At 47.7% G+C, this 18,797-nt stretch overlaps 1 protein-coding gene across 1 annotated transcript in view; it reads right to left on the bottom strand.

Annotated features, from left to right (window-relative positions):
• Positions 1 to 18,797, bottom strand: part of TTC7A (tetratricopeptide repeat domain 7A) — a 175,128-nt gene that overhangs the window by 87,449 nt on the left and 68,882 nt on the right. The window contains exons 9-11 of the mRNA XM_044663296.1: positions 17,294 to 17,431; positions 15,649 to 15,732; positions 11,817 to 11,921 (exon numbers count right to left, since the gene is read on the bottom strand). Coding sequence (XP_044519231.1) covers positions 11,817 to 11,921; positions 15,649 to 15,732; positions 17,294 to 17,431 — 327 coding nt within the window. The remainder of the gene's footprint in view (positions 1 to 11,816; positions 11,922 to 15,648; positions 15,733 to 17,293; positions 17,432 to 18,797) is intronic.

The following is an 18,797-nucleotide window of genomic DNA, read 5'->3' as shown; positions in this document are numbered from 1 at the left end:
GTTTTCTTGGCAAAGAGCCCAGAGTGATCTGCCATTTCTTTCTCTAGCTTGTTTTACATATGAGGAAACTCAGGTCAGTAGGGTTAATGATTTGCCCAGGGTCACATGGCTAGTATGTGTCCAAAGCTGGATTTGAACCCAGGGAGATGAGTCTTCCTGACTCCAGGCCCAGCACTCCACCCATTGTACCACCTCACTGTCCCTCAAATACATCTACCTATCCCTAAACATTTATGAAGCACTGACTATGTGAAAGCCATTATGCCAAGTGCTGGAGATACAAAAAAGAGGCAGACAGCTCCTACCTACCTTCAAGGAGCCCCATCTAACAGAGCAGGCAGCAACATGCAAACAAACAAAAATAAAGCAAGCTCTCAACAGGGCAAATAGGAAATAATTAACAGAGGGAAGGCACTGAAAGTAAGAGGGATTAGGGGCAGGTGCCAGGAAAAGGAGAGATTTCAATGGGGACTTAAAGAAGTCAGGGAGGTGGGTAGCTGGAGCAGGGGAGGAAGAACATTCCAGACCTGGGGCACAATGAGGGAGAAGGCCAGGAGATGAGAGCAGTCTTGTTTGTGGAAGAGTTGGGAAGCCATGGCGGTTACTGGAGCAGGTGTGAGAAGCTTGGGAAGGTGGGGGTGGGGAGCAGCTTCCCAAGGGCTCCAATGCTCACAAGAGGAGATGCACCCATTGTGCTAGCAGCCATGCTCTCTCCACTGGAGTCCATGAATGAGAGCTGGAGGACACGGACAAGAATCCCTCAGGACAAGGTAAGGATGTGGCATGGGAGACAGCGTCTAGAGGGGCCACAGACTCACACACAGCATCCCAGGGGTGGGGGTAGGGGGTGGGGATGGGAATCTCCCCACATCCAAGCTGACCTGGAGCTAAAACTGGCCCCCACCTTCCTGGGCCTGCCTGCCTGCTGGGGGCATCCCTAAAGCAAAGACTTCCTATCTGCTACAAAGGGAGACTATAAAACACGGGCTCCGACAACATTCTTCATTCAATGGATGCTCACGTCTGCTTCTCTTCCAACCCAGCTGCCCTCTCCCTCACGAGGCATTACAGACCATCTGCCCACCTTCCTCCCTTTCCAAAAGTGCTCTAAGGGATACTGTTGTTGGGAGCCAGGAGCCCGGGTGCCAATACAGGTTTTAAATGAGCTTCCCACTCACAAACAACTAACTTAGACACCAAAAAGATTCTTAAATCTTTCTTGAGTGTGTTGTGGATATCTTTGGCAATTTGGTCAACCTTTGGACACCTCAAAAAAAAGTTTTAAATGCCTAAAATACTTAGGCTTACAAAGAAAACCAATATATGAATTATAGTTATGAATATGTGAACGTCATCAGAAACTTTGAATCACAAGATCCCTAAGGTCCCGTCCAGCCTCATTACTTTATGGGTTTATGATTCTTTGGATGCCTATTTTTTAAATGAAAGTTTATCCTTTATATCCATAGGTGTGTTTGTATATACATATTTTTATAGGTGTATATACATCTCACATATAACAAGCAAAATTGTTTTGAGAGGATTTCTCCCTTCTCCCCATGAGGGTAACCAGAGACATCTCTCCTGGGAACCCAACCCCAGCCTCTGGAGCCGAGGCTGCACAGTCTGCTCCCGGAGGAGGCCCGCCCCATGCACCTGCTCCTCCCTCTCTGGTTTCGGGGTCAGGTCTGAGAGTTCCAGTCCAAGGTCTCTACCGGGGCCAGCAAGGGGGGGGAGCCAGTGCCTGGGGCCCGGTCGGCCTCTCCCTCTTCCCCCTGACCTTGAGGCCCCAGAGAGAGGAAGACGATCCAGCCAAGCCTGCCCTCTGACACGGGCGTCTTTTGGTATGAGCGTGAAGCCGAAACTTGGGCACCGGGACAAGGAAGCGGAGGGCAACAGGTGCTCGGCCTCTGGGCTCCCGGCCATCCAGCTGGATTTCACGCAGCCCAACTCATTTTTCAAATGTGCCTGCTCATCTCCCTCCGTCCTCCAACTAGAGCCAAGTCAGCGCCCAGCAGCTCGAGCCTTGGGATCTGCAGCTTCGGCCGGTGCAGGGCCCGACTCCGGGCTCCCAACCACGGCCCAGCCTGGCTCACGCTCGCCACATCAGTCCCTGAGGACGGGGTGTTCTTGGCTGGCGGCCCACCCTCGCCCAGGCCGGACGACTCTCGGCCCAGACTCTCCAGTCCGGGATGGGCCCCCGAGCATTTCTGAGGCGTCTGCCATGCGCCGAGCCCCCGTGAGACAAAGGAAGCAAGGAGGCCCCCCATCAAGGAGCTTCAGCAAGGGCCTCCCCTGGGCCAGGCACCTGGGAGAAGCACTGAGGACACTAAAGAGGGGGCAGCCAGGGGCTCAGTGCATGGAGAGCCAGGCCTAGAGATGGGGGGCCTGGGTTCAAATCTGACCTTAGACACTTCCAAACTTTGTTACCCTGGGTCTGGCACTGAACCTCCGTGGCCTAGCCCGCGCCACTCTCCTGCTCTAGAACCAACATGCAGCACCATTCTAAGATGGAAGGCAAGGGTTTAAAAGAAAGGGGCTCCTAGGCCAATGTGGGTGAGGGGATGGTGGGAAAGCGACCACATGCCAGGTGTCAAAGCCCTCCATCACCTCCACTGCTCCAATACACACGGCACATAGGACCATGCATGCTGGGGGGAGGCCCTAGAATTCAGGGGGTGCCTGGGAAGGCAGCTTCTTAGCTGCGATGCCAAGGGAGCCACAGGTGAAGGAGGGGGCACTCCAGGCCTGGCAGACAGCAAGGGAAAGAGATGGGGAGGGAGTAGGAAGGTGCACGCCAAAAAAGGAATTTCTATTTGATCCTAGAGGTCACAGAGAGCCACTGCACGTTAATGAGTGGGGGACAGCAGGTTTAGACCTGCACTTCAGGAAGATCATTGACAGCCAAGTGGAAACCAGAGGTAACCTCAGAAGGAAGGGCCTGGGAGTGGGTGGGAGGGAGCGCATTCTAGGTCCAACCTGGATCCAGGAGACCAAGGATCCCCAGTGAGGTACTAGAGAGGCTGGAGGCATTAGGCATGAGGAAGTGGCAACCTTGGGTCGGGCTCTAAGTGCTGGACCATACTTGATCCCTGGAGATAAAGGGAAGATGGGGTGGCACAGAAGACGCAGACATCTTCCCCAAATCCCAAATGTGGTCTTGGTTCATTGAAAAGATGGCCAGATTTAACAATCAGGAAAGACCCAATTTGAAACTCCATCTTGGACGGCTGTACCCTAGCCTCGGTGTCCTCATCTGTAAAAATAGGGATAATGGCTTTGGGGCCTTCTTGAACAAGTGGGCTGGATCTGAGGCTAGAATGCCTATGAAAGTGCTCTGCGGACCCTAAGGCAGCTATTATCAGTATGACCAGATGGACACACAAGAAGAGAATGGCTGATGAGGCAGGGTCAAATGCCGGATCAGGAATGTTCTCATTTTGACGAGACGGTGAGGTTCCCCAACCACCAGTCCTATCTGATTGGGAACAAAGTAGGATCCCGTTTTATGGAGGCTCAGACTTGAAAGGATTAAGGGACATGTAAATGAGCGGAAGAGCTGAGCCTTGAAGGTCCTAATTCCCGAGGGTATTTTTCTTTACTACTATAATATTCGTTCACTATTAAAAACAAACAAACCAGCCACGCATCTGGCCACTGTTTGACTGTTTGGTGTGAGGCAGCCAAGATGAGGGAGACCGTCCATGACAGAGCCACCAGACTGGGAGAAGCCAGGCCTTGGCTTCTGCTTGCCTCGAGACCTCTGTGGAATCATCTCCTGACTCCAGCATGGATCTTAGCTCAGGCTAAGCAGTTCTCTCCACTCTGGGGAAAGAAGCCCCATGCTGAAGTTTTCTTCTGGCTTCTCTATTTATGTTGTCATTGATTACTTCTCTCTGATTATTTCTCATCTGATTTCCATTTGGAGTGATTCGATCCTAATTTTATTACCATGTAATCTGAATACACATAATGACTATAATTATGGCATGGAGGCAAACAGCTCTCCCATTGTAGAAAGACCTAAATTTAGGGCTTCCTGACAACAGCAGCCTCGGGTTGGAAGGGCTGACTGCATAACGAAAGGCCACTATCCTCTGAAACCAAAAACAGTGCTTTTGTCCTAGGACCATGAGGTAGGTGTATGTGGTGAGTTGTGTATCTGAGAGGGGTTCTGGGACCAGACCAGAATTCTCAGCAGTCCCAGTCCCAGCCCCACCCCCAGCCTTATTTGCTGGACAAATGCCAGGACCTCCAGGACTGTCTACTCTGCCTTATGTCTCCTTTATTTAGGGCCTGAGGAGCTTCATGCACTCAGAGAAAATCAAGTGCTTACAGATCATCAAGTGTAATCTTCCCTTCCTGAAGAGATGAGGAAACAGATTCAGGAAGATTATGTGACTGGCTGCTAACCCAAAACCTCACAACTAGAACTAGAATTTGTATTTTGGGACTTTTGGTCCAATATTATTTTGTTTGTTTTTCCATTTTTATTAATGTATATTTGTTGTCAATATCAAAATTCTCAAGTATCTCCCTCCTTCTCCTCCCTGCACCAGCAAAGGTATCACTTGACTAAAAAAGAAATTATATAAACTATGTCTTTCCTGTTTCTATTTATTAGTTCTTTCTCTGGAGGTAGATATATACAAATTATTCTTCAAACATTAGTTCTGCAGCTGTATATAATATTCTCTTGGTTCTACATGTTTTGCTTTTCATAATTTCATGTAGGTCTTTCCATGTTTTTTAAAAAATAACCTGCTCATCATTTCTGACAGTAAAGTAGTATTCTACCACAATCATTTACTACCGATGTATTCAGTCATTCCTCGATTAAAAGATAACCCCTCAATTTCTAGTTCTTTACTGCGACAAAGAGAGCTACTAAAACTACTCTACGACATGTAGGTTCTTTTTCTTTTTCTTTGATCTCCTTGGGAAACAGACACAGTATTGCTGAGTCTAAGGGTATACTCAGTTCGGGGGCATAATTCTGGGTCGCTCTCCAAAATTGTTAAATCAGTTCACAGTTCCACCAACAGTGCATTCATGTCCCCATTTTTCTATATCCCTGCCAACATTTGTCATTTTGCCCTTTTATTATTTTAGCCAATCTGGGAAGTGTGAGATGATGTCTCAGAGTAATTTTGATTTGTGTTTCTCTAATAAGTAATGATTATGGGCATTTTTTATATGCTTGTATATGGCTCTGATTTTTTCATCCAAAAACTAACAGTTCATATCCTGTGTTATCAATTGAGAAATGTATCATACCCTTTATAAAACTCCAATATTATTCTGACATTCCCAAATAAACTAGAAATGACTTAAATGTTCCTTTAATTTGATAAGAAGCAACCTGATAGCAGACTGGCAGTGAAGTCAAGAAGACTGGGTTCAAATCCTGCATCTGATAATATAGTGTCTCGTGTCATAGGCTAGAATGAATGGTGGATGTAACAAGAAGGTTCACACTTGTTTTTTAATCAAAATCATAAGAATGAAAGCTAGCAAAAATTTGTGAAAAAAAAAAACTGACTGGCAGCCCTTGTGGTAGGTGCCCTTGTCAGCTGGCATCTAGGTGATGATGTCACATTCCAAGGAAGAACACCAATGAAATAGAGACCCTCAGAGGAGATGAGCCAGGATGATGGTCTGGAGACTGCAACCGCAACATATGAGACCATCTAAAAGACACTTCATAGCTGTGTGATCCTGGGCAAGCCACTTAACAACACTGGCTTGCCCTTCTGTCTTAATTTACTAGGACAGAATGTAAGGGTTTTAAAAAAAATAGCTGAGACTATCACATAGAAGAAGAATTGGGCTTGTTCTTCTAGGCCTCAGAGGGCAGACCTAAGAGGGAAAAAGGCGGAAGTGGCAGAGAAACACATTCCCATTTAAAATACAGGAAAACCTCCTTATGACTAGAACTGCTATAAGACCCTACAGACATGGTGGAGCTCCATCCCTGAGGCCTCCAAATGAAGGCTGCAGGGCCAAGTGGTTCCATCTAGAGAGAGGTTGGTCCAGATCACCAGTGAGCTTCCAAGTGAGGCTCTGCAAGTCTTTGATTTTGAGTGTGTATAAAGAACACAGGATTCAGGCTCAGAAAACCAGGATTCAAATCCCACATCTTTCACCTGCTACTTCTGTGATCCTGAGCAAGTCATTTGATTTCTGAGTCTCAAGATTCCTCATCTGCAAAATGAGGGTGTTGGATTAGGATCAGAAGTTCTTGGTCTGGAATCAAAAGATCCCCTTCTCTTCCTCAGAGAACTTAGATGGGAAAAATAATTACCCCTTTATTTCAATTCAACTAGTTTCCTTTATAATCCTATGTTATTTTATTTTATACATTTGAAACCTTGATTCTCAGAAGGAGCACAAAGGTTTCATCAGACTGCCAATGGGGTCTGTGAAAAAGAAATGGTTAAGAACCTTCTGATCTATTCCCTAATAAAACAAGTAGTCAAAAGATTTTTTAATGGTTCTCAAAAGGACTATATTCACAATCACATGAAAGAATATGCCAAATCACTAATAATAATAACAGAAATCAAAACAACCCTGAGTGGGGTGGAACCAGGATGGCAGCTTGGTAGTAGCAAAAGCTAAAACTGTTCTGACATTTCTTCCAAACTAATCTTTAAAAAGAGCCTCAAAAAGACAGGAGTCAAAAAACAAACCCTGAGGTCTTACCTCACACCCTACAAACTGACAGAAATGACAACAGGTGGTGATAATCAATATTCAAGGAAGGGAAGGCACACTGCTACATTGTTGGTAGAGTTGTAAAATGATATAGCCATTTTGGAAAGTAATTTGGAATTAGGCAAATGAAGTGACTAAAATATCCATATCCTTCCTCTGAACCACAGTCTCCACTACTATGTTTATACCCCTAAGAAAACCATTAATAAAAAGTCTCTATCTACATGAAAATATTTATGACAGCACTTTTTTTTGATAGCTAAGAATTGGAAACAAAGTAGATTCCCTTCAGTTGGGGAATGGCAAAACAAGCTATGTTACATAAACATAATGGAATGTTACTGTACTGTAAGAAATCATGTGTGTGATAAATAGAGAGAAGTATGGAAAGAGCTATATGAACTGATGCAGACTGAAGACAGCAGAGCCAAGAAAACATAATACCATGACTCAATGACATAAATGGAAAGATGTTACAAATGTATCAAAATGACAAATAGATCTCAACTGAAAAGATATGAGAGGGCTCTCCAAACCACCCATTTGTGGAGATGTTATACACTACATGTTTTCAGATTTCATTTTTAATAAATCAATCAGTTCTGCTGATTTTCCCCCCTCTCCAAATAAAATTATTTGATATATGCATAGCTCTCTGAGGGACTGGAGTGAGGCTCTTGGGATAAGTATGATGATGCAAAAAAGAAGACATCAATAAAAACTTATTAAAAAAAAAAAGAATCCTTGACCTAGACTCTGAGATTTCTTTTTCAGCACTAAAATCCAAATGATCTTATGATTCTAAATTAGTATTCATTCTGAAAAGCAAAAAAATGCCTCTCTATCTTCAGACTATGGAGCTCTCAGTCATGCCCAATCATTATCATAGGGGACCTGAACCCCAAAAGAAACTAGGCTGGGCACCAAAGAAATGAGGCTTGGGAACAAAGAAGTGCTCTTTTGCTGGTATAACTTTGGATAGGGCTGGGGAAAACTCAGCAGCTGATAGAGTCTTGAGGAACCCATTAGTCAGGTTGCCTGGCCACTTATGGCAACAGGAATTCTCCTGGTGTTTTAGGCAGAAAATGCTCTCTGCTCCACAAACTGGTCCCTTCTCGTAATCAGGGGCAGCAGGGTAGAGATACTAGAATTTCATTATTATTACTATTGTTGCTCTTATGATTTGGAAACATGAGTCATAAATGTTTAAATGACTCCTGCCCAACCCTGTTGAGAGGACCTCATATGCAGCCACATCTTTTTGGCCAGAATTTCCTCCTAAATAATTTAACCATAGGAAAAAATGGTAGGAAAACCATCTGGATGAGGATGGGCTGAGGCCTATTGCTAAGAGAAAGCGGGCAACAGTGAAGAGGATGTATTCATTAAAAACCCATTCACTTGTTAAGACCACAAGGACAAGCTAGTCTCTCAGGAAGAAGAGGTGGAAGTCAGAGCAGTAGCAGAAGGGGAACAAGAGTCCCCTTGGCAATGAGTCACTATCATAAGGCCAGGTCTTCATCAGATCAGGAGCCTGGCAGCTTCTCCAAGCCCAGGATTATAGCTCCCTGATACTGTCCTGTATCAAACCCAAATCACTTTCACCTCCCAACTCTAGCACAAGGTGCTTCCATAGGTATATCTCCCTTTAAATGAATGACTTCCAGACTGAAGCTCAGGACTGTCTTAGAAATCAAAAGCAGAGAGGCCCAGCCAATAGCCATGTCGTTTGGCCTTTTAGTTTTCTTATCTGCGAATCTGGTATTAAGAGCATGTGCAGTCACCATCTCTCTTACAAGGTTACAGAGAGGCTCAAATGAGATGATGGATGTTTGTAGGTTAATAATACACCAACCCTAAAGCCTTCTATAAAGGTAAGCCACTATGATGATAAACCGTTGCTCCACAGAATTTAAAAATATTTGCCAAGTCTCCTTTCTCTATAATTTCATTCCCTCATAAAGGCCAGGAGATAGGCAAGAACAATGGAATGAAAATGTCCAGGGCCTCTAGCAGGCAGTTACCATATGCCAAGCACACACATGTTAAGTGCTGAAGAGACAAATACAAAGCAGACAGTCTCAAGCCTATGTTCTAACAAGGGAAGACAACACAGAAGGCAGAGCTGTGGACAAGACAATTGAAAAGGTACAGGTCTGGAGGTAGGTCACGGGGGAAAAGCCTGACATTCTCCGTCCAGGTATAAGAAGAGATCTGAGTGACTGCAGTGCCAGAATTGGAGAGCGTCTGGGACTGAGGCTCGTCAGGATGGGAAGATACTGTTGAAGGCATGAAGGCAGCAGCCAGTAGAGAAGCCAATAGTCCGTTTCAGGGGGTACAGACTAAAGGGAAGCACGGCTGAGATCTGCTGGCAATAGCGAGGTCCAGGTGGAAGCAGTCCCCAGGCAGATGAGATAGTTGGAGGCACAGACAACAAAATGAGTTGGTGAATGTCACACAGTTCTCCTGCCTTCCGAGTTCATTCTTTTTCCTAAACCAAGCTGCCTTTCTTAGAGGGTGAGGGGGTTATGAAATTCTCACTTAGTTCTCAAAATAAAATTCTATTTGCTGTTAATTTGAAAAGCAAATCTATCTCATATGGCACTTCTTTTGGTTAGGGAAGGAGGGGAGAAAAAACTTCTTAAATGAAGGCAATAACCTTTTGTGAAAAGCCAAAGACTGGAAACAAAGTGAACATCCCTCAATGGGAGATGGTGGAATAGAACCAGCATGGCGTGATGAATAGAATGGAAGATTACTACACCTGACACAAGGGCAAGTACAAGGAAATATGGGAAATGACAAGATTTGGGTGAAATGATACACAGGAAACTGAGAGACGCTGGAGAACAATACATGCTCCACTGCTAAGAAGGCAGCTCAACTCAGACGCAATGGTCAATTTGGGTCATGTGGATGATTAATAAGATGAAATCCATCCCCCTCTTCAGTAAAGAGGTAGTGAGGAGCATGGGGCGAGGGTAGCCTGTGGCAGCTATGGATACAGAATAATAGATTATTCACCATTTCAGACTTGGGCACTGTGATTCTTTAAGCTTATATTTCTTTAATATTTTTATTTTTATCTTTTGTTTTTATATCCCTTTTACTTTCCTTCTCCTTCCCCTGTCCAATGAACCATCTCTTGTTTAAAAGAAAGAAAAAGGAAGAATTTTAAGTATTTTTACACAACCGTTTTTCTTTGTTTCAGTTGAGGGTCCTATGGAAGAAGGAGGCAATCCTGGAAAAGGACTGTAGTGATTAAAAACAAACACCCACCAAGAGAATAATTCTAACTGCCCTCACCCCCAAAAACCCATATTAAATGCAACAACACACAGAATTTTAAGTCCAAAAAACTGTGGGAATTCTTTCTGTAGGTTATCAGCAATATTTCCCCCACCTTCCTGCATCCTTTTCTCCCCTTCTTCTAGTATGGTCACATCCAGCCTCAAATGCTTCTTCTCTAGGAACCCTTAAGAAAACACCACTGATGTTCCCCAGAGGAATTCTGGGCCAAGGCTTTGCTTTCCTGACAGCAGCCTTTATTCTTCCTCACTAAGTTGGGAAACACTGGACATCAATGCATGTCCCAGGTTCTGGGCATCAAACTGAGTGAAGTTTTACCTGCTAGGGCAAGTTTCATCCTCAATTCTCCTCCACTTCCAAAATCTTGGAATCTTCCCATTGAAACTATATAGTCCAACTCATACCTGAAAGGAATTATCACCATAACAGACCAAGTAGTCCTTGAAGACCTCTAAGTGAGGTTGGAACCCATCACCTTCCCAGGCAGGCCATTCCAGCTCTAGTTGATTGGGAAGTTGATCCTGACATTAAGCCTAAATTTGTCTCTCTACAACAATTACTGACTATTTCTCGATATGCCCTCAAGGACTAAACAGAACAAGTTCAACCCCTCATTCCTGGCAAAGTCCTTCAAGTATTCTGAAAGTCACCATGCCTGACATGAGTCTTTTCTTCCCTGGCCTAATACTCCAAGGTGCTTCCCTTGATCCTTAAGACAGACCCAAAGCCCTTCACCACCTTGGATGCCTTTCTCCAGACCTTTTTTGGCTTATCAATGTTCTACTTCTTTTTCTAAATGTATATTATTTTTCCAATTACATGGAAAAGTTATTTTTAACATTCATTTTTTAAAAGTTGAGCTCCAAATTCTCTCCCTTTCTCCTCCCCTCTTCCCTGAAAGGACAAGCAGTTTGATATAGGCTATGCCTGTAATTCACTCAGAACATTTTCAGTGTCTTCTTACAGTGCAGTACTCAGAACTAAACACAGTCCATCAGACATGGTGCAAAGAAGCAGGGAACAGCTGGATGATGACCTCAATAGCTGGGGGCAATGGCCAGGCCCTCTCCACACTCCTTTGGCTGGCCGAAAACAGTGAGCTGAACAAGTCCCCCCCAAGCTCCTGGGCTCTTAGCAGCAGCCTTCACCAGGCCTGCCCATCCTGCTGTGCTTGGAAAATTGGCTTCTTGTCCCCAAAGGGAAGACTTTACATGGCTCTCTATTGGATTTCATCCAACTAGATTCAGCCCAAGCCTCTAGCCTGGCCAAGACCTTCAGGGACCCTCAGTGGCCAATGGGTAACTACCCTTCCCAAGTTTACCTTGTGGGAAGAGCAGGCACTTTATGCATGCCCGACCCACACAGAGCAGCCAACAGAGACCACCCTGGCCACCACAAGGAACCAAGGATCTGGGCAGGCCCATATAACCCCAACCTACCTTTACACAACATTACCCAACATCACCACAGACTAGCAAGTGCTTGAAGGGATTCCTATACCTGCTTCCTCCCCCTCCCATATGCGGATGAGAATGTGGAGGCCCAGAGAACCAAGTGATTTGCCTGAGGTCACACAGCTTGTCTGACAGTGCCAGAGCGGGCAAACAAGCTATCCTTGCAAGGGACACACATTCTTAAGCATCTCAAGGCACCAGAACTAAGAGGAATTACAGGGAGTCCTCTTCTGTGCGCCTACTGCCCAGCCTTCAAGCCTCTGAGAGCTTCAGGCACTCACAGACCCCTGCTCTGCCTGGCCCTCCCGGGAGGCTGGCATGATCACACTCACTTACCCAGTGAAGGGGCCGGATGCAGACCTTGGCAGCCAGGAGGGGCACAGTGGGGTCGGAAGGACGAAGCTTTGAGCACTCCTTCAGCACGGACACAGCATAGGACGACTGAGGGGCCAAGAGGGAAGGGAGAAAGAGCGTCACTCCTGGGGTTCTGGGGAGCACAAGCCTTTCACCTCCCCCCCAGCCACCTGGGGTGCTGTTGTTGGAAACAAGGGTCAGGCTGGGATGGGATACAGAGAGTGGGCGCAGTCCCAAGGCTCCCCCACTCCGTCCCCATCCCTCCAACAAGCCCTGTGCTGAGCCCCGGAGGTACAAGGGAAAGAACAGAAGCTCTCCTGCCTAAGAGCTCAAAGGGAAGCCAGGTCAACAACCCTGGAGGCGGCCCTCCAGGACCCCTGCAGAAATCAAGCCCACTTCTCCCCACCTTCAGGGAGCTTGGAGCCTCACTGAAAGACCCAGAGATGGGGCCGGCTATGGGGAAGCTTTAGCAGCCAGGACAGCCAGGAGCACTGAGCCAGTCCTGAGCAGGGAGAGACCATCAGAGGAAGAGGGCCCTAAACGCCCGCGTGACACCCAACCTGCTCACATCCCCAGAGCCACCCTCTTCCTTCTGGCCAGGCCTGTGGGGGCAGAGCAGGGAGGCAAGAGGAAAAGAGGCTATGGGGTTTGGGCCACCCCAGATTCTCTTCCCTCGAGTGGGCCTCAGGCGCTCCTAGTGGGGCTGCTGACCGTTGGAACTAGATCCTTGGAATGCCAAGTTCTCTAACTTTGACCTCCCCAATGCCCACTGAGGGAGGCCACTGAAGGAGTCTTCTGAGGACTCAGCAATCCCAAACTGAGGGTGGGGTGGGCAAAAGCAGAGGGGCTTAAAAAAAATGGTGGTTACCTAGCAACTGAGTCTACAGCTCTGCTGAGAAAACCAGCAGAAGGAGAAACCGGAATCATGTCCGTAATGAGGGCAGATGAAGAGCTGGATATATTTATATCTCTAGCCTAACCTTGCGGAAGGCCTCCATGCGGCTGTAGTGCCCCTCCCTCTCCGGCCCACGCCTCCCTCTCTTCTCGGTGCCGTCAGGACATCCGGGGATCATGCCTGGTTCTGGAGATCGGGCTCCCCAGACCTCCTGCCCCCTCCCGGGCCCACAAAGGATCCCCAAATCACAGGAACGGCCACCCTCCGCACTCTGCAGTGACCAGCGGGAAATCTTCCCATACCTCGACCAGAGCCCCACCCCTGCCTGATCCCCAGCCGATCCCAGCCCTCTCCACAGCGGAGCCAGGGTGCTGATGGCTGCTGCCGGGCTTACCGGAAGGACTGGCCATCTCTTCTCCAGACAGAGTGCCAAACCCAAGGCCATTCCCTCACCTCAGACTTCATTTAAAATAAATAACATCCATCTTATGTCTAGATGATATTCCTTAGGAACCAGAGGGAACGTGGAGGTCATCTAGTCTAACACCTTCATTTGGCAGGCTAGGAGGCTGAGGCCCAGGGACAATCACCCTGGCAGTGCTCCGACTACCAGGCTAGGCCTCGTCAGATCCTCGCCACACTCAGGACGCAGGGATGGAGACGCTGTCATCCCCATTTTATCTGATTCCCTGGGCTGAGGTGACACATCCCAGCTCCCACAGCCACTGAGAGGCGGAGGCAGAACCCCCAGGCCAATACTCCCCCGACACCCCGTCCTAGCCCCCTCCTCCTACTCTATTTCCCATCTGCTAACTCCATGAAAGGAAGGGCCCGGATCCAGATCTTCCTGCTTCAAAGGGGAACAAGACTGGGGAAGAGAAAAGGACTACTATAAAGCAATACTAAGCAGGGCAATCCTGGACAAACCTAGAAAAACCCAAAGCACCCTCTGATGGTTCCTGGGGGGACCGGTGGGGAGGAGCCAGGCCACACTCTCCCTCCTCCTCCGTGCCCACAGACAGGCCTCTTCAGTGACCTGAAACAAGCCAAACCCATCCCCAGCCTTGGGCCCTCCTCTTCCCTGGAGAGTCTCCCTATCACCTTCCTCCTTTCCATTCTTCATGGCCCAGGGCCACCCTTCCATCTTTCAGAGTATGGGACATCTGCCCCACAGAAGCCCTGGTCATTCTGAATTCTATCAGAGCCCTTTGAGTGTGGCAGTGACTATTGCAGCACAAGTTAGGAGAGGGCAAGAGACGTTTCCTGTAGTCTTGCTAAGTCCAGGGTCCAGCCATGCCTGGCATACAGGGTTCAAGGCTTCATCCACACCGACCAACTGAACCAAATTTCCTTAGAAGCAGCAGCAAGATCAAGTGAGCCACCATCAGACTTGAAGGCCTCTGGGGCCAAAGTCCAGCTCTGGGTTCAGAAGCCAGTAGAAGCACTTCTTGGACAGTCCTCTTGGGACAGCCAGAGCACTACCAGTTGCAACCCAAGAGCCCAGCATTGGCTCCTCTCCTGGCATGGCCTCTGGGGATGACCCTGGCCAGGTCACTAATGCCTCTGACCCTCTGTTTCCTAGTCAATAAAGTATCAGGACTGGACTAGATGACCTCTAATGTTTCTTCTGGCCCCAAATGGACAATTTCATGTCTTGAATCACATCTACTTGGTAAGTGTACATGAACTTCATGGTTCATGTGCCCAGGGGGTGGGCGGGGTAGGAAGGGGAGGCAACCAAAGTCATCTGTTTCTCCATATCCTTTCACAGAGGACTGCCAAGGAGCAGCTGTTTAATAAATCCTCATGAATTTTTATTTCAGATTCTGAGAACAGAGCCTTTCGGCCTGGTTGGGGAAGGGGTGACACAGAGGACCTGGTATCAGTTTAACCTCAGGATCCCTGAGCCATCATTATAATATTGGGCCCAGCCATTCAGACTATCTCTTGCCTTCCATCTCCTGTCTCTACCAGTCATTGAGGGTGTGGCCCCCTCCCCAACTTGGCAAGGGTTGTGCTAGCCCCTGTGGGTAGGATTACACAGCGCAGATTCTTAGGAGAGGCCTACAAAGGGAGACTGCCCAGATGGGGAGGGAGGGGTAGAGAGGAGGGAATTCCCTCAGCCCCATAAAAGGCTTTGGGTATTTACAGCTCTTAGATCAATTTGCAACCTCATGTCACATTACTTCCTCCATCTCCCCTTCCCCCCCATCACCTCCCTCTTCCAATACCGGAGCCCAAGGAAGCTTCGTGTCAGTGCTTAAAATAGACATTTATGTAAGTCTAATTCTGGCCTGGTAAGGAATGGAGATGAGGCAGGGCACGGGGCTAACACAGTATATTGGTGCGGGGAGTGTCAGAGAACCAATGCTCGCCAGCCCCAGCTGGAGAAGCGAAGTGTTGGAACCCCTCTAACTATCAAAGGTCTTTACTTGTGGGCAAAGCATCTACCCCCTCCATACCCCAAGCCTGCTAACAATTCTGATGATAAACTTTCCCTGGCTCTGTCCTTACCTTAATCAATGGGTCAAGGGCCCAACAAACACCAATGGCTATTTCTTATTTCCAGAGCTCACTTGGTCAAAAAGACACCAAAGACAAACTCCTGACCCGGCCAACAATGAACAAACACCCAGGGTGGGCTTTTCCAAGTCAGGCTAGATTTCCCCCATAATGGACAGACCCCCCCCCCCACACACACACACACCCTCTCTTCTGGTGATAAACTAATATCATTTTCCCCTGAGATTACTGAGAGCCAGGAAATTAATTCCAGGGTGGCAAGGCCCCATCCCACAAACCCCACCTCCATCCATCCATCCATCCATCCATCCAGGCAGGTTACATAGCCCCAAGGGTGAAAGAAGGGGCAGAAAAGGAGTCTTTTGGTAGACAAGACTGTGGGGATAGTGGGCTTACCTTCCCAGAAGCCACCATGGACAAGGCCAGCTGATACCAGAGATGGAATTCTTCACAGGCAAACCTGATGGCCCGCTCGAGGCACTAGGGAAATGAATTGCTCGGGTCAGTCACAGGTACCCTGCTCCCAAGGATCCTGGGGAGATACCTGCCACCCATATCACCTCTGGCTTTTTGGGGAAGCAAGGTAGGCTCAGGAGACAGAGTCGAGAAAACCTAAGTTTGAATCTTGCCTCAGATATTTATCACATGGATGATCTCCTCTGTAAAATGAGCAGCTTGGACTTTAGGCCTCTCCAGTCTCTCTCAGCTCTAACTCTAGGGGGCTAAGAATGCCCGCACAACCTGAGGGCTGATTTGGCTCCTTCAGGAATAACCCACCCAGGGGCTCAGGATGGGTTACTGGCAGGCTCTTTTTTTTTTTTTTTTTAAACCTTTAACTTCTATGTATTAGCTCCTTGGTGGAAGAGTGGTAAGGGTGGGCAATGGGGGTCAAGTGACTTCCCAGGGGCACACAGCTGGGAAGTGTCTGAGGCTGGATTTGAACCTAGGACCTCCTGTCTCTAGGCCTGACTCTCAATCCACTGAGCTACCCAGCTGCCCCTACTGGCAGGCTCTTATCCTTGTTTGGCTATTGACACAACTGAGTGGCCTTAAGTAAGTCTCCTCCTGGAGCCTCAGCTTCCTCATCCATAAAGCCACATGTACATCTTCCCATTCACTAGGTTATGATGATGATCAGACAAAATAAAGTGCAGGAAAATATTTTTGAAAAGTGTTACAAATGCAGGATTCCTATTTGCTGTCATCACTACCATCATCCCTTTTTTTGGTTTTCTATCTTCATAAGAAGCTGAGCTAAACATTCAGCAGGAATAATTCTGGGACGGATAGAAAGTCCCGTCTGGGCAACCTCAGGCAGCCCTAAGGCCCTGGAAAGGGTCGGGGGGGGGGGGTGACAGAGGACCTCCCTACCTGACCTAGGGAGGCCTCAGCAAATCCCTAAAGGCAGAAGGGCCAGCTCTGGGGAAGCCATTCTGGGGCAGAAGGAAGCATGTTGAGTTGGACTTGGCCGGATGCCCAGGCGAGCCTGGGAGCCACCTGCTGGAGCTCTAACAGGATATACACACCAGTCTTGAAGTCAAGGTAAGAGGCTCACACTGCCTCTCTTGGCCAATGGGCACCAGGGAGACCACAGAAGGGCACAGGGACACTGCCAGACAAACGGGACAGGGCGTATTCACAGCAGGCACACTGGGCTTCAGTGACACCTGTCTTGACTAGAGCTGAACCCAGTACTTGGTCCATAGTAGGCACTTCATCAACATTCCTCAATCTGACCTGCCATCTCAGGAGCTACCCCTAAACAGCTCCTGACCCTAGGCATGTGGCTCCAGTCTCACTCTCTATATGCCCAGCTCAAAACTCCACCAAGACAAGCATGGAAACTAAGTCCCCTGGGCTCTTGGGGCGTGAGAAAGTAGGCCCCTCACCCTCCCATCCTAGGGGCTTATCCCAGGTCTAGACTCTTTTCTGCTCCGTCTGCTTCCCCGAACCCTGCTCCACCCCCATTAGTGTCATGGGTGCCAGGCCCAAAGGGAAACGCTGCTCTGGCTGACGCAGAGGGAACAGCAGGCTGCAGTACCTCAGAAAGCATGACATACTGCCCTCTTCTGCCCAATGTGATGCTCAGAAGGTCGTAGACTGTAGAGGCAGCCTGGAGACTGACAATTCGCTCCTTTTCCTGTTCCGGTGAATGGCTTAGAACCACTTCCCGGGTTGCCTGCAGGTGAAAGAGAATTCTGGATGAAACTACCTAAGGCCCTGGAGAGGAACAGACCCCTGGCTCCCCAGACAAGCCCCCTGGCCCATCGCAGGCCTCAGCAAAGCCCAGGTGTGGGTCCTGACAACAACGAGACCAGAAAATAGAAACCCGCCCTCCACCCCCCCCCCCCAAGGCCAGACTGGATCATCTGCCCACCATTTCCTGAGCCAACAAGTGTGCTAAGCATTCCTGTTAGATCCCCCTCCCCAGCTCCGACCCAGAAGCCTGCTTTGCATTTATGTCCCTAAACTACAATAGACTCTTACAAACATAAACAGTCTGGATTTTTGGTTTAACTATTTTAGGGCTACTACCTCTTCCACTAACTTTGACCTTGTGTAGGTCATTTAATTTCTGGGACTCGGTTTCTTGATCTGTAAAGGGGGTTGTACATTAGTCCAAAATTCTTCTAACTCACCATCAATGACTATACCTAAGCATACAGTATAGGCACTCAATAAATGTTAAATTTTAAAAAAAGTTCTGCTTCTAATTTTACTGAAGGAAAACTAAGGCAATGAAAGGAGTCATGAGACTAATTCAGAGAGCCTTCCTCCTATAAATGTACCCCTTCCCTCTTCTCCCACAAAATTCTCTCCTTATCTTCACAGCAAGGTTGGCACAGTGGATACAAAGGGCTAAGATCTTGGTTCAAATTCAGCCTTGAACACTTACTTAAGTTATATAACCCTGGCTAAGTTACTTAACCTCTCCTTGCCTCACACCTCCCTCTCAGTAAAATGGGGGATAATAAGAACTCTTGCCTCCCAGGGTTCTTGTGAGGACCAGGAAAGACTTGCAAACCTTAAAGCACTATGTAAATGCCAGCTATCATTCGCTATTCTTATATAGTACTTTATAAATGCTGCCTGATATTATTTTAAGTGCTTGAAGGTTCAAAAGACACAATTCTCACTTGATCTCCCCCACTCTGGGAAGGGAGGAGTTATTATCTCCATTTTACCACTGAGAAACTGTAGCAGAGAAATATTCAATGACTTGCCCAGGGTTACACACTTAGGCTTCAGGGACAAGGTTCAAACTCAATTCTTCTGGATGCCAAGCCCAGTCCTCTATCCAATGTACCACCCTAGCTGCTATATAGATGCTGTTATTATTCCATTCCTTGACGTCATTATGGAACTCTGCTGTTTAATGATCACCTATATCCAAGAGACTTCTTCCTTCTCCTCCCGACCCAATGACCAAGCCCCGTTCTCTCTACTGCCATTAAAGAACCACTTCCTTGTGTTTCTTTTCCCCACATTATGGAACTCCTCTCTGATGTGCCTCTCTCCTCTTCTCTTCCATTAAGGACCTTGTT

This window comes from Gracilinanus agilis, chromosome 2 (genome assembly GCF_016433145.1).
Source record: "Gracilinanus agilis isolate LMUSP501 chromosome 2, AgileGrace, whole genome shotgun sequence".
In the NCBI taxonomy this organism is placed as follows: domain Eukaryota; kingdom Metazoa; phylum Chordata; class Mammalia; order Didelphimorphia; family Didelphidae; genus Gracilinanus; species Gracilinanus agilis.
The sequence above is the reverse complement of the archived record's forward strand: the minus strand, read 5'-3'. Positions and strand labels throughout refer to the sequence as shown.